The sequence below is a fragment of the Triticum urartu genome, chromosome 6A, assembly GCF_056163025.1.
Source record: "Triticum urartu cultivar PI428250 chromosome 6A, HENAU_Tu73, whole genome shotgun sequence".
In the NCBI taxonomy this organism is placed as follows: Eukaryota; Viridiplantae; Streptophyta; class Magnoliopsida; order Poales; family Poaceae; genus Triticum; species Triticum urartu.
In genome coordinates, this window is record NC_141878.1 from 442,320,327 (window position 1) to 442,340,120 (window position 19,794).

Below are 19,794 nucleotides of genomic sequence, written 5' to 3' on the forward strand. Positions count from 1 at the left end.
TGCTCAGCCTGAAGACAATCCCACTAACAATGACAATGATCAGCAAGAGCAAAATCTTCGCCCTGTACATCCTCGTGTTGCCAATGAAGTGCAGATTGAGAGAATAATTATAGAATCAATGCACCTGGTCCGGTCACTCGTTCAAGGGCAACTCATCTAGCAAATTTCTGTGGGCACTTCGCATTCGTCTCAATAACAGAACCCAAGAAAGTTGAAGAAGCCTTCATGGAACCTAAATGGATTCAAGCTATGCAAGAAGAGCTTCAACAGTTTGAGCTGAATAATGTATGGGAACTGGTTGAGCGTCCTGATCCTTGGAAGCACAACATAATAGGCACCAAATGGATATACCGCAACAAGCAAGATGAGCACGGTCAAGTTGTCAGAAACAAAGCTCTTCTCGTTGCTCAAGGATATACTCAAGTGGAAGCCATTGACTTCGATGAAACATTTGCTCCTATGGCTCGACTTGAAGCCATACGCATACTCCTGGCCTATGCAAATCATCATAACATACTTCTATATCAAATGGATGTGAAGAGCGCTTTTCTCAATGGCAAGATTGAAGAACAAGTGTATGTTGCACAACCGCCTGGCTTTGAAGATCCAAAACATCCTGACATGGTATACAAGCTCAACAAGGCACTGTATGGCCTCAAACAAGCCCCTCGGGCTTGGTATGACACACTCAAATACTTCCTGAAGAGCAAAGGCTTCATACCTGGTTCCCTCGACCCCACTCTCTTCACGAAGACATATGATGGTGAACTGTTTGTGTGCCAAATATATGTGGATGACATCAACTTCGGCTGCACCAATCAGAAGTACAGTGAAGAGTTTGGATATATGATGCAAGAGCAACATCAGATGTCCATGATGGGAGAGCTGAAGTTCTTCCTCGGTCTTCAAATACGACAGCAACGCAACGGCATCTTCATATCTCAAGAGAAGTATCTCAAAGATTGCCTGGAAAAGTTCGGTATGCAAGACTGCAAAGGCTTCATGACACCAATGCCAGCCAAACATCATCTGGGTCCCGACGACAATGGTAAAGAGTTCGATCAAAAGGTATACCGCTCCATGATTGGTTCTTTACTTTATCTATGTGCATCTAGGCCAGATATTATGCTTAGTGTTTGCATGTGTGCTCGATTCCAAGCGGCCACAAAGGAGTCGCATCACTTAGCTATGAAGCGAATTCTTCGATATTTGGATCACACCCTAACTCTAGGATTATGGTATCCAAAGGGCTCGGAGTTTGATCTGGTTGGATTCTCGGATGCTGATTATGCTGGTGACAAGGTGGATCGCAATTCCACATCAGGCACCTGTCATTTTCTGGGACGATCACTTGTATGTTAGTCTTCAAAGAAGCAGAACTATGTATCTCTCTCCACTGCTGAATCTGAATACATTGCTGCTGGATCTTGCTGCGCTCAGCTTCTGTGGATGAAGCAAACACTCAAGGACTATGGCATTCATCTGAAGCAAGTGCCACTCTACTGCGACAACGAAAGCGCCATCAAGATTGCCAACAACCCAGTTCAGCACTCGAAGACAAAGCACATTGAAATTCGTCATCACTTTCTCAGAGATCATGTTGTGAAGGAAGATATTGATATCATACACGTCAACACTGAAGAACAATTGGCAGATATCTTCACCAAGCCCTTGGATGAGAAGAGATTTTGCAAGTTATGGTGTGAGCTAAATATCTTGGAATCCTCAAATGTCCTGTGATCAGGCACACATCCTAACACTTATGCATATTGACGACTTAGATGTGCAACACACGAAGTAAAGTATATCTTCAATCAATGAAGACATACATTCTAAGTGTGAATACATTAATGTGGAATTTGACTTCGGAGCGCCACGATAATTGTGCGCCGTGTCTGGGTCTAATACTTCCTATACGGTGGGTAACGCCACCACCAATGGTTCTGTTCGAGGTGTTTCACTCATGGCGTTACATTTGCTATGTCTTCACATTTGGTTTGTCTTCAATCTCAACATGTCTTCATGATTATCTTCACTATGTTGAATATATATATATATATATATATATATACTAGTGTTTTGTCCTCTACAGCATTCACTTATAGCTATGTCTTCTTGTTGATCTTTTGAACTAAGTGAATGTGATCGGACCCTAACCTCTCTATGCTTTCTATCTCAAACTCTATCTCTCCAAATCATATGCATTCTATTGAAACTGTCGAATGTCTTCTCTGCGTCCTTGTCAGCAGAAGATACAGAGACAAACATTAAGTCCGTTTTCAATGCTCATTCCTTCACCTGAAACCCGGAGAAGTGGGAACGACCACCCGACAATCCAGGCGTGCGTGGGACGTGGAACAACCCCCGATATGCTGCATGATAGCCACGTGTTCCTCAGATGTGAATCGCCAGGGGCACCTGTGTAATAACGCAGTGCCGCCCCTATACCTATAAATACACGCCTCACAGCAGTCATTATCTCTTCTTCCACTCTCGCACGAACCCTAGCGCCACCGCTAGCCCTCGACGAAGCCGGCGAAGAAGCGCTTCGCTGTCGCAACCTCTCCGACGCCGTCTTCACGCCGACCGCGGACATCGTCTTCTCCGCCGTCGCCATAGGTGTCCTTCGTCACCAAGTTAGGGCACGGAAGATCGAACTGCTCGGCCTCCTCTTCCACTCCATCTAGCAGTTCTTCATGTGGTAAATAAAACCTCCTTTTTACGGCCCCCTTGATCCTATAGCTTTGTCACTTTCTACCACAAGCAGTTTCTATTCACACAAGTTGGATCTCCTTCATACTGCATCTCATAACATGCCTAGTATATTCACTTATGCTTCACAAAGTAGTTAGATTCCTCACTTGTACTGATCTCTGGATTCGTACAAACCTGGAACCAACTCCTTATCTATGAGTGAATGTCTTTGCACGATGAGGTCAATGTCTTCTAAACTGATTTATCTTCAAAATCTTCTGAGAATGCATATGACCTCTTCCCCTTCCCTCGCACCTTAATGCTGTCACAGGTACATGTCCGTGGGAGAATCCCTTGGTTCTCATAGTCTGCATTCATTTGCAGAATTCTTACAGCATCATATAAATTCTCCCGAAGCCAGTTCCTGTTTGTCCAGCAAGCGAAAACCTTTGAAGCCTTTGAACGTATTGAAGCCTTTCAGTTTAAAATTCATGGCTTCAGAGAAATCTGCAAGGAAGGGAGGCAGACAGCGTCATGGCGGAACATCAAGAGATCTGCCTGATGACCTCTCAGAACTTTACAAGACAGATCCTGAAGAGGATTATAATCAGCGCAAGACCCGAATCCAGTGGATTCGAAGATATTGGGCAGAACAATGGTTCAAATACCGGTTTGTGACCCAAGAATATGCTGAGAAAAATGCCATCAAGCGACCGTGGGGAGACATGCTATACAAGAATCTTCAACCTAGGTCCAGAGAAGAAGCCATTGAACAAGGCTTCTATCCCTGCATGGTCCGTGGGCCACAGCCTGCAGATGCACACCCATCGTCACTACTATGGTGCCGTGACGACAATCTGTTCAAGCGCAACTTCCAGTTTGCCAAGAACTCAGCGAAGCAGAACAAGAAGTCTTTGGGATTAGACTTCAACCCTGGTCCCTCTGCTCCCCGTGCCGATGGAACTCGCGAAGCTGAACCCAATCTTCTTGGGCCCTTCTACAACCTTGAAGGTCTCATCACCCATATCGTGGTTCAAGGGACTGCCGTGAATGAGCCTGCAGATGACGCTGACTCAGATGAAGCGCCTGCAGCGCCGAAGCCAAAGAAACTGAAGCAGCCAAAAGCTTCCAAGCCTTCCTCTGCACCAAAAATATCACGAGCGAAGCCATTGGCCACTGCACCTCCTGAAGACAGTGTGCAGTCTGAAGATTTGTCACGCATCTCCAAGCCCCAGAAGGTCAAGATGCCTCTGCCACACACCGGCCAAGAACTGACAGCTGCTGCTATTCTGTGCAACGATGCCATTGATCTGTCCAGTGATGAAGATCTTGCAGATGACGCTCTTGAGCAGCTGATCAAGAGCAAAGAAGAAGCAGAAATCTTCAACAATTTGCCTCTCTTTGACGTGGCAATCATCCACGACTTCATTGATGAGTGGTTTGAAACGCCCAACCTCAGCTTCGAAGACCTGCAACTTCCCATTGGTCTCAGTGTCGCCTTCCATGGCGCCATTGCTTCAGAGCTAGCTCTCGCTCAGCGCATCATCGAACTGAAGCAAAAGATTGACTATGAAAAGGCTCAGTTCAAGAAGCATATGGCCAAGCTCAGTGTACAAGAGGTCAAGAACTTCAAGCTCATGATGCACGAGCTTAAAGAAGCCTTTCTCAAGAAGCGTGAAGAAGCTCAAGGCTCTCGTGAGCGCATGAAGACCCTGGCTGACAAGTGTGTGCAAGCCTACAATGAGGTTGAGAAGCGCAAGGCCCTTGGGCGTCCTGGCATCGACCCCAGGATGGCTGCAAAGAAGAAGAAGAAGAAGCCCGCTATGGCCGAACCCGACGCACCAAGGCAGGAAGAAGATCCCATTGTCTTCCCAACTAGCATGACTGGCTCGAAGCCAAAGTCCCGGTCAACCGCTTCAGAGCTGAAGAAGACGAGGACTGCTAAGGCTGAAGCCAGAAAGAGGAAACATCCTAAAGCCTCTGCTACTGCTCCCTCCAAGAAGAAGCGGAAGACCAAGAAGGAACGGGCTGCTCCCACAGAGCCCCTGATTGTTGAACCCATCTCCATGGTTCGCCCTGACGCTGAACCTCAGGAGCGCCAACTGACTGTCCATGAGCATGCTTTCACAGAGGCTCATGAAGCTGAAGACTTTCCAGCAGCTGATCCCATCGCTGCTGAAGACATTGGTCGCAATGATCATGTTGAAGATGATGCAGTTCTTCCTCAGCTCGAGCACCAACAGGTATCATCACCTGTGCTAATGCACAACGAACTCATCAGCATTGGTCGTCCTCTGACGCCAATTGCTCAGGATGCATCATGGGCTGATCACCCACAAGCACAAGAGGAAGAAGACTTTGAGGCCCAGCCAACTCCAACTCAACAGGCGTCGCCAGCGTTACGCAAGCTTCGCAAAGGACCAAGGCCTCCAGTCTCTGAGTCTGAAGCTAAAGCTGCTGAAGACATTCCGGCTGCATCAGCCGATGAAGAAGAAACCCCAAGCGCTGCTACACCCCCGTCTCACCAAGAAGTTGTTCTCGAGGAGAACGTGACTGTGACCGACCCTCCAGCTCCTCAAGTGGAGGTTGAGAATTTTGAGGCTGCCACCGACGCCAATGACACTGTCATGGCTGAAGCCAATGTGGAGCCTTCACCAACCCAAACACCAGAAGTCAGCGAAGCCACTGATCCCGCTGCTTCTGCTCCTGCGCCTGCTGCTAGTCCTCAGTTCGACTATCATGTTGAGCATAGGCCTTAGGTACAGAAGCCAATCCCCAGATTGCCCAGGTTTCCAGGTCCTGCATCAGCACCTGGATCCTTCAATGTTAATGGCTTCAAAGAAGACAACACTTTCTTCAATAGCTCCAGGAACCCCTACTCAAGGGAAAGAATATCTTCTGATCGGTTCTGGAGCTATCTGCAGCGAAGCTATTACTCCTGCATTCTATACAATCAAGGTCGCATCTTCCCACATAAGCATCTTGACATTGAAGCAATAGCTGGCCTGCCCTGTCTGGAAGAAGCTCTGGATTGCTTCAAAGAGGTTGGATTGCTGCCGTTCGTCACCGACCAAGAGCATTGGAATGAAGAGTTGTTGCTCCAATTCTATGCCACACTTCACATCCGTGGGTACAACAGAGATCCAAAGACTTGGGTCCTGGAGTGGATGACAGGAAATGTTCATCACGAAGCCAAAGCCTTTGATATCATTGAGCTCACTGGTCTGCCCACTCCTGGCGATCTCTATGAACCTGGCTGTCAGCTTCACAGTGAAGCTATGGAGAGCATCTTTCAGAAGCCTGAACCAAACATGAGTCAGATGCTCAGTATGATGAAGCCATTGCCCTAAGATGCTGCATATCTCAAGGAGTTCTTTGTTGAAGACCTTGAGTATCTGCCAAGAACTATTTATCACATCATACGGCGAACTCTCTGGCCCATCAAAGGACATTTTCCACATGCCAAGCTGGAAGGTGCAATGAAGACTTTGGTCTTCTATATTCTTCATGGCAAATGCTTCAATGCACAGGACTTCTTCATCCGCCAACTTGCTGCATCAGGCTTTGATCTTTTTGTCTTGAAGTTCTACGCCCCATGGATAATGCGGCTGATCAAACTCCACTCCGCTATCTCATATCAGCCATCTGCTCGCAATCATCGGATCTTTCTGCCTGATGTGGATATGTCTATTGAAGCCATTTATCCTGAGCCTACCAAGGAACCTCTAAGTCTTCAGAATGCGGAGCATCAAAGTTTTTCTCAGAACATTGAAGGAGTTGAGGCAGTCACTCGTGTGTATCCTTTGGCTGGAACTACACGTGCACCACATCCTGCCCTTACTGAAGTCACCGATAGCACAATTGCCCAATGACCCAAGAAGCACACTCATGTTCTCAATGACCGAGAGCTTCTGGTGGCTCTTCATTAGAAACAGGATAGGCATCATGACTGGCTGAAGCGCCAAATGCAAAGCCTCTTGGTGGACGTCAACCGCATTCGCAATCTTGCCACCAAGAATGCCTTTGTTGCCCATGAAAACTCTCGACGAACATGGAAAGGGCTGACACTGATGTGCTCTGAAGATGATCTTCAAGAGGATGGCTTCTCTGAACGCTTCAAGTTTGACTCCACACCTCCTCGAAGGGCAGTACTGCGACGAACTCCATCTCTTGAAGACTCTGAGTTCTCTTCCTCTACTGCAACTGTGAATGCCAGAGTGATCGAGGATGAAGACGATGCTACTTCACCGCCACCTCCTTCAGCACACTTCGACACTGCCCCAAGTTCTTCTGCACCGCCGAACATCACCGACGACCGTGCTGCTTCACCTACTCTTCATGGGAACGAGTAGATGCTCTATGTCTTCAAACCTTTTTGGTCCTTACTGACAAAAGGGGGAGAAGCATATGAGTTTGATAGTCTTCAAGCGGGTCCATATGGGCGGGTGCTTTATATTTTGCTTCGTGTTTACAACTCTCGTTTTGATACATTTGGTTCTTTGAGTTGTAACACTTAAACTCGATGGTCGTCTGCTACTTATTTGCCACTTTATGATGCGATGATAAATTCCGCATGTGCGACGATAAATTCCGCACTTAGATCATTTTGCAGACGTCCATTTTCCAGTATGCATATCATTATCTTCACATACCTTCACATGCATAATGGATTGTCATCATAAGTTGAAGAGGATCTCCACAAGCACAACCTGCCATGTGCATTTGCATTCCAAAAGCAAATTACTTATATGCACATCTTCAGGGGGAGCCCTCACAGCTTATGAAGACAATTCCCAATCCTCTTACAATTTCACATATTATATTCCCTGTTGAAAACTTCAACTAGTTTGTCATAAATCACCAAAAATGGGGAGATTGTAAGTGCATCTAGTGCCACCCCTAGTTGGTTTTGGAGTATTGACGACAAACCTAGTTGAGGGACTAATGTGTTTGTGAGAATTGCAGGATAACACAGGTAGAAGCCCCTCATTGATTCGGTTTTCCTACCAGAGATGACCCCTAAAATGTATGAAGACATTGATGTCAAAGGTGGTTTATGAAGATATTCTCATTGAAGACTATGACAAGAGAAGACATCGCATGAAGCCTATGGAGCTCGAAGACTTAGATCTTTCGTAGTTCTGTTTCTTCTTTATTGAGTCATAGGAACCACCGTACTGTTAAGTGGGGTCCAAGAGAACCAGTCAGAATGACTGAAGTGATGCTTAACCAAAACCTATGTCTTCGAGTGAAGACTATGAGAGCAAATCTTGTCCATAGTCGGACAAGTCAGCTTTACTTGTAGCCCAAGTAAAGTTGTCGTGTGATTTTGAAATCTGACCGTTGGAACACGTGTCAGTTCCTTAGTGACCCAGGGTCATTTCGGACAAATCAGGTCGGGTTGCCTAGTGGCTATAAATAGCCCACCCCCTACAACCATAAACGATTGGCTGCTCAGAGTTAGAGTATGACTTTTGTCATTTGAGAGCAACCCACCTCGAAGCCATTGAGAGAGAATTCCTTGCGAGGATAAAGCCCTAACCACCCAGAGCCAAAGAGTGTTAGGCATCACTTAAGTCTTCTTGTCTGTGTGATCTGAAGACTTATTACACTTGAGGACTGTGAATCCTCCAGCCGGTTAGGCGTCGCGTTCTGAGCATCCAAGAGACATTATGGATCGCCGTTGAACGAAGTCTGTGAAGGTTTGGGAGTCTACCTTGAAGACTTACCAGAGTGATTGGGCGAGGTCTGTGTGACCTTAGCTCAAGGGGAATACGGTGAGGACTGGGTGTCCTGAGCTGCGTGTTCAGGACTGGGTGTCCGGGACTGTGTGTCCTAAGGTTTAAATACCTAGCCGCCCTAACCAGACGTACAGTTGTCACAGCAACTGGAACTGGTCCAACAAATCATTGTCTTCAACGAGTCACTGGTTTCATCCTTCCCTTCCCTTTACTTACTGTTGGTCCTTGTGAAGTCATTGTATGATTGCACTATCTTTTGTCTTCACTAAGTGACTGTGTGTTCTGTTTGGCTTCATAATATCTTCCTACCTGATCCTCACTACATTGCTGCTACTAGTCATTGTGCTTTCACTTTATTGAATACTTGACTATGGTTTGCCTAGTGTAGTCTACCTTCCGCTGCATGGTAATAGGTTTATTTCTATCGTTTGTCTTCGAAACTTCCACGTTTTGAAGACTTTCATAAAAATCGCCTATTCACCCCCCCTCTAGTCGATATAACGCACTTTCAATATCCACTCCGAGCAACATATTTTTATTCTATCTTGCTCTGATCTTGTCGAATGCCTAACATGCAGGAAAACTACATCTCGTGTGGATTCAAATTGTGCTCTGAGAAAATCTTCATGATATATCCTTGTCATAGATCAATTAACTCTTATTTTACATAACTTTCTTCGAAGATTTTGTGACAGGAACCACCTCAGGCACCGTCGAGTGCATTGAAAGAGTAAGATATTTTGTCAATGTCACTCATACGAAGAGAAATATTGTTCCTCCAGCTCCTCATGATATGAAGCATAAATTAAGGGGGAGAATATCTTATCTTCGTAATCATCTCTCGACTTTCATTATTCTTCGCATTACATTCCATTCATTATCTATCATTTGATGTGATCTGTTTTGTTAACAATCATCCAAAAAGGGAGAGATTGTTGGTGCAATATCTGCCTACCTTGTGTTTTGGAGATTATTGACAGGAACAAGTATGGACTGATTTGTTTGCTAGTGCATACATAGAGAAAAAGTCCATACACAACCGAAGAGAATGCTGTCTCCGGTGCTGAGTTCGAGGAACTTCACCGAGGTACATCTGCGTTGCAGAGAAGAACGAGCGATATTTGTTGAAGTGATAGAGTCAAGAAGATTGATGTGAAGAAATCGACCCCTCGAAGATTTACTGCTGAAGAAAAGCTTTTGTTTCATTATTGTCATCCGAAGAAATTGACTGCAGCGATGGAAGTTGAAGACAGAGTGAAGATGTAGCATTCATTTCGTTGTTCTTCTTTCATTCTTTCCAGTCATAGGACTTCCGCACTACTAAGAGGGGTATAGATTCTCGATGCTTAGATCCGCTGTGATGCTTAACCATAACCTATGAAAGATACGAGAGAAGTCTCTTTGTGCTCCGAGCAAATACTTGCCAGCAAGAGACTGTGATCTTCTTCGTTGTGAGAGATTTGACTCGGACTGAGGAGTTAGCATTACTTGCTCCTCAAGTAATGTTACAGTTGTGCTCAAATCCGACCGTTAGAATCACGTCGTTCGGCCATTGGCTGAGCCCGATGTCTAATTTGGTCATTTCCCATCCGGGAAGGCTACAACTATAAATAGCCACCAGCTCCAACTTTATTGGTTGGCTGCTCCACTTGAGATTTCTGAGAAGATTGATTTGAGCAACCCCTCTCCGAGTGATTTGAGTTTAAGATCCACCGATAGAAAAACCAAGAGCCCAAACTTAGACAGTGGTTTAGCATCATAGTAGTTCTGAGTGAGAGTTCTTGTACCTATTACTCTTGAGAGCTGCGCACTCTCTAGACAGATAGGTTTCGGCTTTGAGTGTTGAAGAGATGTTGTCTTCACCGAGCCTGATCTTCAGCAACCAAGAGTGATTGTGGTTCGCGAAGGTCGGCCGAAGGTTTGGAGATCGCCAACAAGGGTCTACCACGAGTGAAATCAACCTGAGTCTGATCAGCTCAGCATTGAAGGAGAATAGGGTGAAGAGATTGTATCTTCCGTGTTAAGTCACATCCCCTCCAACTAGACGTGGCCCTTTGCCAGAAGGGTGAACTGGTCTACCAAATCTCTCTGTCGCCATTGAGCACCACTGGTTCCATTTACTCTACTGCATTACTTTTAGTAATTCTTATCTGTTCTCTGTGCTGATAGTTTACTTGATCATTTTGCTCATTGTCATCTACTTGTATTTCAGTTTCATTGTCTTCGTCAGTATTCATTCGGATCCATCTTGTCCTTAGCATTCGCCTGTGTAATTTCTTGACGGTATTTGTATTCATGCATGCCATGTTATGTCTCATTCTGCTTCATCTGTTTGCATGTTGTATTACTCTCATCATAGCTAAACCTGTGATATATTATGCTCGTATTGTTTTCAATGCCATCATCGATGAATATGCCTCTGACGAAGAAGATTGATTTGGTCTATTTCCTTCGATACTCCATTCTGCTGCTTTGATTGGGTTTTGTTTCAAAACTTTCAAAAGAAAATTTGTATCTCCCATTCACCCCCCCCCCCTCTGGTCGATATACTCTTAGTCCTAACAGGTTTGTATGAATTTCGTCCGGTTTTGTTGAAATAGTGTTTGAAATGTATGCGGATAAAGTTGGATGGACAGCTCCTGCATCCGTATCTGTGGACTGGTTCCCTCGGTCCGTTGACGGATGTCGTGTCTGTTTTGCGGTTCAGCGTTGGAGATGTCCTTGAACTCATTCTATAAACCCACATATTGGTTAGATAATCCAAACAAGATTTAGGTGTCGTAACATAATTGGATTTAAGGGAAGTTAGGTTTTTATAACCACATTATCTAGACAACCACTAAAGGAAGAAGCGGATGGCTTTTGGGTGTCAACAATGGATGTGAGAGTGTGCAAATCAGTTCTTGTGCCCCTTCAGGGAAGAAGAGGATGGCTTATTTATGATCCATTCAAAATCTACTGGTTATGTCTCCCCTGAGATTATCCAGAATACCAGAACCAGAGTTTCGGGCTGTTTCTGGTCGGACCTCCCAGTTAATCATACCGGCAAAGAGTGCCAGCCGAAATGCCATCCGGAGCTTTCGGGCCACTCGAAGTATGATTCGGAGCTTTCACATGAAACCTCAGGGTCAATACGTAGAGCATGTATAATGGTGCTATCTTAGAAGTGTCATGTAGGAATAAATGATGAAGTGAAGGAGAGAGAAATCATAAGAAAAATGCTTGTCTTATCTTATTTAAGAGAAGATAAGAGATGATCTTTTAGCACAATATGTCTCACCACGTTTTTAGGAATAGCTACTTATTAAAGATAAGTCTAAGAAATGACCCATTGTAGATAATTTTTTTTGTCATTTTAAAATTACATGCAAGATTTAAGATTAGACTATCTTATTAACCATTGTACATGCCCTCTTCTACCTAGGATTTTTTCATCTTGGAAAGGGATGAAGATCAGTTAACGTATTGACTCCCACACTTCACTTCTGCATGAAAACAACTCTTAATTGTCTGGTGTGACTGAACATAGGATAGTACCTCCGTTCACAAATATTAGATGTTTCAGATATTTCAATATAAACTGCATACGGTGTGTCTATATGCTTCTGAATTGCAAAAACTTCTTCATTATGAACCGGAAAGCAAGCCTTTTGCTTCCTCTCTTCCCAGGGCAATAAAATAGAGTAAATTGCAGAAAACCACCACAATTGGGGACCCTAATTCACAAAACCACCACCTTTCGTTTTTTTTCAAAAACCCACCACCATTGTACTGACAGTTTTCAGAAAACGCTAATCGCTCAATTAGAACTGTTTAAGTGAAAATCTGACCAGTGGGTCCTGATGACATATCCACGTGACGGAGGATAGACGGCACAACTGGTCAACCCCGTCCCCGTCCTCCCCCTGACTTTTCCCCACGCGCAGCAGCCAGCAGACGAGGAGTACCTAGCGCTTCCGTGTACATGCACACCCTGCGGCTTCGGCCAGCCAGGCTGCCGGCCGACGAGCCTCCCAGCACCGCTAGCTCCTGCGCCACGCAGCAGCACGCTCGGCCGCTTGCCATGGCCTCCGGCCACAAGCTGAATATGGATGCAGGACATGCCCAAAAGCTCTTGTTCTTGTACGGGCCTCGGGCCGATGAAGCAGCCATCGTCGGACTGCAGGAGGCCGCCGGGAGCAGACCACGACGGGGGTGAGACGAAGAGGTTCTCAGGGGAATCGAAGGAGCTCCTAGAGCCTGCGCATGCTACTGGACTACAGGACTAGGCAGGGAAGCACGACATGCTTGAGTTCGTCGGCCATGGCGGTGGTCGTGCTCGGAGCTCTTGGGGGATGGCGCTACGGCGCGAAATAGAGTAGAGAAGATGGGGGGAAACTGAGAGCAGCTCACTTCGATGCGGCGGGAGAGCTCAGTGGGTACTGGGAAGGCTTGGAGGCGGCGAATTGATGGCGAGGAGCGGCCGGTGCAAGCAGCGGAGAAAAGCTCGATTCGGTCGTCTCCGGGCGTCCCTGCTCGAATCCGTCGGCCAGGGATATCAGCGCGAGGAGGCGGAGCTCATGGACATGGTCTGGCGGCGATTCGTTAGCAGTGGCAACGCGGTAGCAAGGCAGTGCTCTCCGGGGGCGTCCTACCGCACCATGCCGCTCGGCTCGGCCACGACTACCCACCTCGCCGGCTGTGGCAAGCCACCTCCAGCTCGTCCCCGCGCGCTTCCCCTCCTCCTCATGTATCCTGCTCCACGCTCCACTCGCCGCCGCCTACGGACGGAGCCGCGCGCATGACCCGGCTGTGCCACGACCAGCCACCTTGCCGGCTACGGCCATGGCTGCGCCGCCACCTCGCGCTGTGTCCGACGCCATCAGTCGGCGAGGACTCCGCACCGATGCCAGCTTTGCCCGAACCCCTGGATGAGCAGCTCGAGCTCCGTGATATGGAGACGACGACGGCGGTGCACGGGAGGTGTTTGTAAGAATGCTTGAAAAAAGAGGAAGGAGCAAGCACATTGATGGGTGGGTCCTACGTCTAACTTAACATGGAGCGAAACTTTCTAACGGCGTGTAACGAGCACCGTCTTTACCGGGCCACGTGGCACCTGTCATTGGGACCCACTGGTCAGATTTTCACTCAAACAACTCTAATTGCTTGTTCAGTGTTTTCTGAAAACTGTCAGCATAATGGTGGTGGTTTTTAAAAAAAAACGAAAGATGATGGTTTTGTGAATTAGGGTCCCCAATTATGGTGGTTTTTTACAATTTACTCCAATAAAATAGCTAATCTACCCCGTTTTGGCTGTCAAAATAAAGAAGTCTGTTGCGAACAGGAGTGCTCGAGAGTGGAAGAGAGCATGGAATGGAATATCTCTTGGATTTCGCTACAGGACGATATACAAAGGTCAAAGTTATCGGCACCACTAACTTTGATGCCGGTTATCGTGGCCTTGCAGCGTGCAAAAGCAGAGATATCCTGGCCACTTGATTACGACCTTCATACACGCCAACACTGCCATCTAATTGGGGTCGACAGCCTGAATTAGTGCAGGATTGAAATGGACTGCACCCGTGTTCAATTCCATATCGTTTTCTCCCTTTCCTTTTACCGGCACTCTGTATGCTCACGGGCGCGCGATGTGCCCAGATATTTCCGTGCCATGGCAATCTTGCTAACCGACGATCTTTGTAGGTGGGAACGGATGGACATGGTCAAGCCGTGGCATCAGAATTTGCCCAGCTCCGGCAGCTACCAGATTCTTCAGTCACGGGACTCTCGGCATAGGAACAAGATTAACCAATAACAGCTCGCATTTTCTTTTCGTGCAATCCAGTGCGGCGCGAGCACATGACGCCCGGCGATATAAGCTGCTTTTCTCAGAGACTTTAGTAAGTCGGCACAAAAATCCGCAGCGAAGAGGGTAAATCCTCCCAGGAATGGGACGGTAGTGCGTGATCGATTGCTCCGGACCACCAGCCCAATGATCAAGCGCTATAAATAGGGCACGGGGCATCCACTGCAAGCACAACACAGGACGAACCCAGACAGTGGAGAGCTCAAGGAAGATACCATGGAGTGCGGCCGTAAGCAATGGCAAGCGCAGCTGGCGGGGCTCGCGCTCGCGTTCCTCCTCTTTGCGCCTGCGTTGGTGCAGTGCGCGGGCGCCGAGGCCGACGGCGAGAAGGACGGGCTGGCGTCGCCGGGGAAGACTGTGCCGCCGGTTCCGCCTGGGTGGACCGGCGACTCGGGGTCCGCCCAGGGGTCCAACCCTGACGGTTCCACCTGGAAGTACGAGTGGGGATGGTCTGCTGGGCCTGGTGGAAAGGGCTCCGGTTACGGTTACGGTGGCAGCGGTGATGCAGGCGGCGGGGCCGAAGGTGGTGGCAGTGGGAGAGGCGGTGGCGGAGGAAGCGGAAGAACGTTTGGTCCACGCGATCGGGGATACGGAGGACATCCCGGTGGCTATGGTGGCAACGGTGCTGGTGGTTATAATGGGGAAGGCGCGTTTGGCGGCGAAGATGGTGGCGCTGGCTGGAACAAGCGCGGTGGATTCCGCGGTGGAGGGACGGAGAAGAAGCAGGACGGTGGCGGTAAAAACTGAAGCCGCCTGCGTCGTTATTACACTCTTAAGCCATGCAGAGATGCGATCAGTATACGTCATGGCAGAAATCATAATGCTAATATAGCTAAAGCAGTCTATATATCTATAGACGATGGTGTACTTGTACGGTTGTATGGTGTACTTGTACGGTTGAACCCTATGAATGGTGTATATGATTGTTGCATGTTCTCTCAGTCTCGACCCGATCCGTATCAGGGGTCGATGTGCTGATGCATGTATATATCACTTCGCTTCGTTTTTTTCTCTGCCTGATGCCAATCGCACAATATAATCGACGACTCGACGAGGTTAAGTAAAGGTGCTTAGAGCGGGCGCCTCGAACAGCCTTAAATCGTCTGGACGGGCGGATCGATCACCGTTCGATCTAAAAAACAACCTATCCGAGCACCTCAAATCGGCCTCATAACCTGCAAAGATGTAGGCGGATATGAGGTGACCCCGAGTGCGACCGGATGGGTTTGCCATGTCAGCATAACCCACGGTTGTCCTCATAAAATATCCCAATTCAAAAATTCTAGTTCACTTTACTTCACTTAAGCTCTGTCTCTTCTTCGCCCCTTCTCTAGTTTCTCCTATTTTGATTTAATCTGATGGCTCCGGTGAGCATGCCAAGCTCCGACAACCACTCCAACGACGACGCCATCGATGTCGACGAGGAACTGGCCCTCCGCATTGCGCTGGAGCGGTCGTGGGTGGACACGAGGGAGGGAGGGGGGCAGCTCCGGATCTGCTTCGTCCCCGCTTGCCCGCTGACGCAGCACAGACGCCGGAGTGGGCCCCTTCCGGCCGCGCGCAGCTCCTCGAGGGCTGGTCAATCCACGCTGCCCCTTCGTCGTCCACCTCCCCCGTCTGCCACTGCTCCGCAAGGGCAGCGTTAGGTTCTAGTGCCCATTCCGCTGGCTTCGCAGACGCGCGCGTCGCGAGGGGCAGCAGGCAAGGGAGAGGGAGGCGGCGGAGCAATCCGTTTGCCGCCGTCGTGGGTTGCCAATGGTGCCCGACGAGGAGGAGCGGCTCCTTGCTTGGGTCTACCATCGATCACTTACGACAGCGAAGATGGGTGCTCGCCAGCTCCGAAGAAAGAACGCCAAGGTGTTCTGGCTAGCCACTGAGCAGTCCAAGCGCGAGGGCGGCGGAGACAGCGGCGGATGTGGCGAGGGTGGCCGAGCTGAAGCGACAACAGGATCGGGCCGTCCGGCGGAGGAAGGGCCCCGTCGTCATCTATGATTCCTCCTCCGACGACGACCGAGACTTTAGCACCGACAACGACGACCACGACTTCGGTTCTGGCGATCCACCAGCTGCCGCAAATGCCTACAACTAAATCGGCAACCAGAATGGCAAAGGGTCAGCCAGGAAGTGGTGAAGAAGCTCTGCCTATCCGTTTTATATTTTCGTTTTTAGTTGTTTTACTTTAGAACCTGTCTAGCAATGAACTGTGGTAATATTGTGGATGATGTAAAGTGGATTATGTGCATTTCGGTGTCCGTTTGTTGTTGATTTTTATGTGTGTTGTTTGAAAGTTCCTCTGTTTCGTTGATGATCTATGTACACTAGTTTCACGTTGCATGGATAGTATGCATTTAGGGTGCCAGATATAAGGTACACGGGTAAGAGCAAGAATTTGAGGTCTGACCGGTCATTGTCCGCGGACGCACTCGGGCATGTCCACAAACGTATAGGGCGCCAGATTTGGTAATTTTAACTGTAGATGCTCTTAGCGAGAAATCTTTCAATCTATTCATTTTCAATCATCACAGTACAATGAATACAAAAAATAATAAAAAATTACATCCAGATCCGTACACCACCTCGTGATGAGTACAAGCACTGAACCGAGCCAAAGGCGCGCCGCCGTTATCGCCCATCCCTCGCTGGAGCCGCGCAAAACTTGTTGTAGTAGTCAGTCAAAAAGTTGTCCGGAACAACAACAAGTGTTTATGAAGAGATGCATAGATCGGAAGGATCCAACTTAAAGACATAAGAACATAGACAAACGAACACCGGATCCGAGTAGATCCACAAAAGACAACCACCGACCGAAACGCGCAAGATCCTTCGAAGACATATCTCCGCACGCTCTCCGACGATGCTAGATGCACCACCGGACGGGGGCTAGGCAGGGAGGACCTGATTCCAACTTCAGAGAGCTGCCACCATCTCCCCTTCCTGAACCGGACACAAAGCCTAACAAAACTCAGGAAAAACATCTAAAAACCAAGCCCTCCCATCGGTAATTGTCGGGATCCACCACACCTCATGGCCCTAGGACAACTAGAGACAAGGCAGACCGGCCTGGAACCGGCGGGAGGGTGAAAAACCTTAGGATATTTTCTGGAGGCTGCAGCTAGGTGTGTGTTGATTATGGTTGTTCATGAGGTAATTTCGTGGAATCACGTTTCACACATTGAGAGTCCCAGAGTATTTTTTACGGCGTGTTCAAATCCTCTCCGGCTTTACAAAACTCCACATATTCAACTTCTCCTCGCTTCTAGCTTCAGGTAGCGATCCCAGGAGCGTTCGGCTCCATCGGCAGCTTCTCCCACAACGGCAGCCCAGTCAGGAGGGTTGTGGCCTGTTAGGTGTTGATACGTCTCAAACGTATCTATAGTTATTGATTGTTTTATGCTATTATACTATCATTTCTATGCATGTTTATAACAATTTATATCATTATTTTGACTAACCTATTAATTTAGTGCCTAGTGTCAATTCATGTCTTCCACTTGCTCTTGGTTTCGCAGAAAATCAATATCTATGAAGGTCAAAATACATTGCCGATTTAATATGATTTTTGGGCAACAATGAAAAGACGAAGCTTCGGGACACCTTCAGAGGAGCTGCCAGGGGCCCACACGGGGCCCGACGCGGCCAATGGGGGTGGTTGTGCCCCTACGCGTGTGGGCCCCCTGACACTGCCTTGACCTGATTCCTCCGCCATAATTCCCTATAAATACCAATACTATTTGTCGTGCCTTCGGAAGAAATTTATCGCCGCCGCAAGCCACCGTTCCACGGAAAACCCACCTTGAGGCTTTTTCCAGAGCCCTGCCTAAGGGGGAAGCCATTACCAGAGTTGTCTTCATCAATCTTGCTGCCTCCATGACCACGTGTGAGTAGTTCCACATGACATACATGTTAATAATAGTAGCTAGATGGTTCTCTCTCTTTTTGGATGTTCAATACCATATTCTCGTTCTTAATCGAGGTCAATCCGATGTAATTTTGTGCTGTGTTTATTGGGACATGATGAATTGTCACTTTATGACCAGATTACTTATTGACTGAATATATTGAGGTTTTTGTTGCTGCATAATTAAATAGCTTTCTATGTTCTCCGATCTATCTATCTTCTTTGGCCAAGTTTGACGGGTTTATCTTTTTAGGGAGTTGTATTTTGTTGTGGGTTCAATGTTGCGGTGCTCTAACCCATAGACAATAATGGTCAAGACACGTATTGTATTATTGCCACTAAGCATAAAATGATGGGGTTTTGTCATATTGATTGACTTCTTCCTTTCTATATTATGCCATCTTACTTATTGCGATACTCTATTTCTTGTAAACTTAGAGAGTTTTTACGGTACATCATACTACCTGAAATAGTGAGTAGTATTTAGTTGATCCAACGGTCAGTATGGATCGGTTATTTTTTTTTCTTTAGGATATATTGGTAATTCCCTATTAGAGGTAGATTTGTTCTTTAATGATGATAATCTAATTAATTAGATTAATCCCATCGCATCCGACGCCGGTGTGCGTGTGTTCACATCAGATGAGTGGGTTCGCGTACGTCTCTCTCGCATCTCCGGCCGGCGGAATCGATTCAGATGTGTAGTGCGTACGTGCTTGTCCTTCGGAAGAATCCATCCAGCAGCCAGGTCGCTGGAGAGGTTAGCTCTCTATGTGCATGCGTGCTAGTTTCTCGAAGATCTCAATCAACCCGCTCAACCTTTGTGTATTTATGTCGCTCTTCGTTCACGCGTTCCTTGATGAGACCTGTGATGTGAGCCGGGGCCTGCGCTATCATTCCGTTCTTCCCCGGCAACGTACTAAGCTTCAGCCTGCACGGCTCATGGTATTCTCTGTTGACATAGAGACGCTTTTTGGCAGGCCGGACATGAATGACGGTAACAAGGAGGAACTGTTTTGTATGAAGGCGTTGGGCCTCATCGAGCTGATGGACGAGTAGACGACAGGGCAAGTCAAGCTCAGTGGTCAAGCTGGAGATTGACGCCAAGCTAGTGTGTGGCCTTGAACCAGGAACTCGCGATGTCACGGCGATATGCTTGAAATCGACTTCGACTACGGCTCACCTCAGGCCACATCACACAAGAACGCGGCAAGCAGCGGTGTTTAGTTCCTCCTAAAGATTGATATAAACAAATAGATAAACAGTGAACTGCCTATAATGCCCCTAATTAATGAATATACTACCAAAAATCTGTTGTAGTATTGGCTTATCTGGGCCCTTCAACCACATAAATGGACGGCCCAAATAGACTAGATGCACCGTAAAAGGTCTCTAAACTTAATACCTTGAGATGATGCTGGATACTGGTTTTTGGTGTGGAGTATTAATAGTAGAGGTAGTTAGATAACGATGTACTTATCATGGATGTAATACCTATATGAAATTGAGCCATAAATAATCATAGTCTTAAATAAAATTCACTCAATTGCCCAACTGTAATTTATTTACCATTCTATTTGCTGTTTTGGAGAGAGAGGCCACTAGTGAAAATATGG

At 47.4% G+C, this 19,794-nt stretch overlaps 1 protein-coding gene across 1 annotated transcript; it reads left to right on the forward strand.

The window, feature by feature from the left end:
- The first annotated feature begins 14,437 nt into the window (after positions 1-14,437).
- On the forward strand, positions 14,438-15,291 carry LOC125531008 (uncharacterized). Its single transcript, XM_048695410.2, has one exon. It carries the CDS (start codon positions 14,497-14,499, stop codon positions 15,025-15,027), a length of 531 nt encoding a protein of 176 aa, XP_048551367.2. The 5' UTR covers positions 14,438-14,496; the 3' UTR covers positions 15,028-15,291.
- Positions 15,292-19,794: the final 4,503 nt, after the last annotated feature.

What these genes read in the sequence shown, in the direction of transcription:
- LOC125531008 (XM_048695410.2), top strand. Translation starts at nt 14,497, where the DNA reads ATGGAGTGCGGCCGTAAGCAATGGCAAGCGCAGCTGGCGGGGCTCGCG.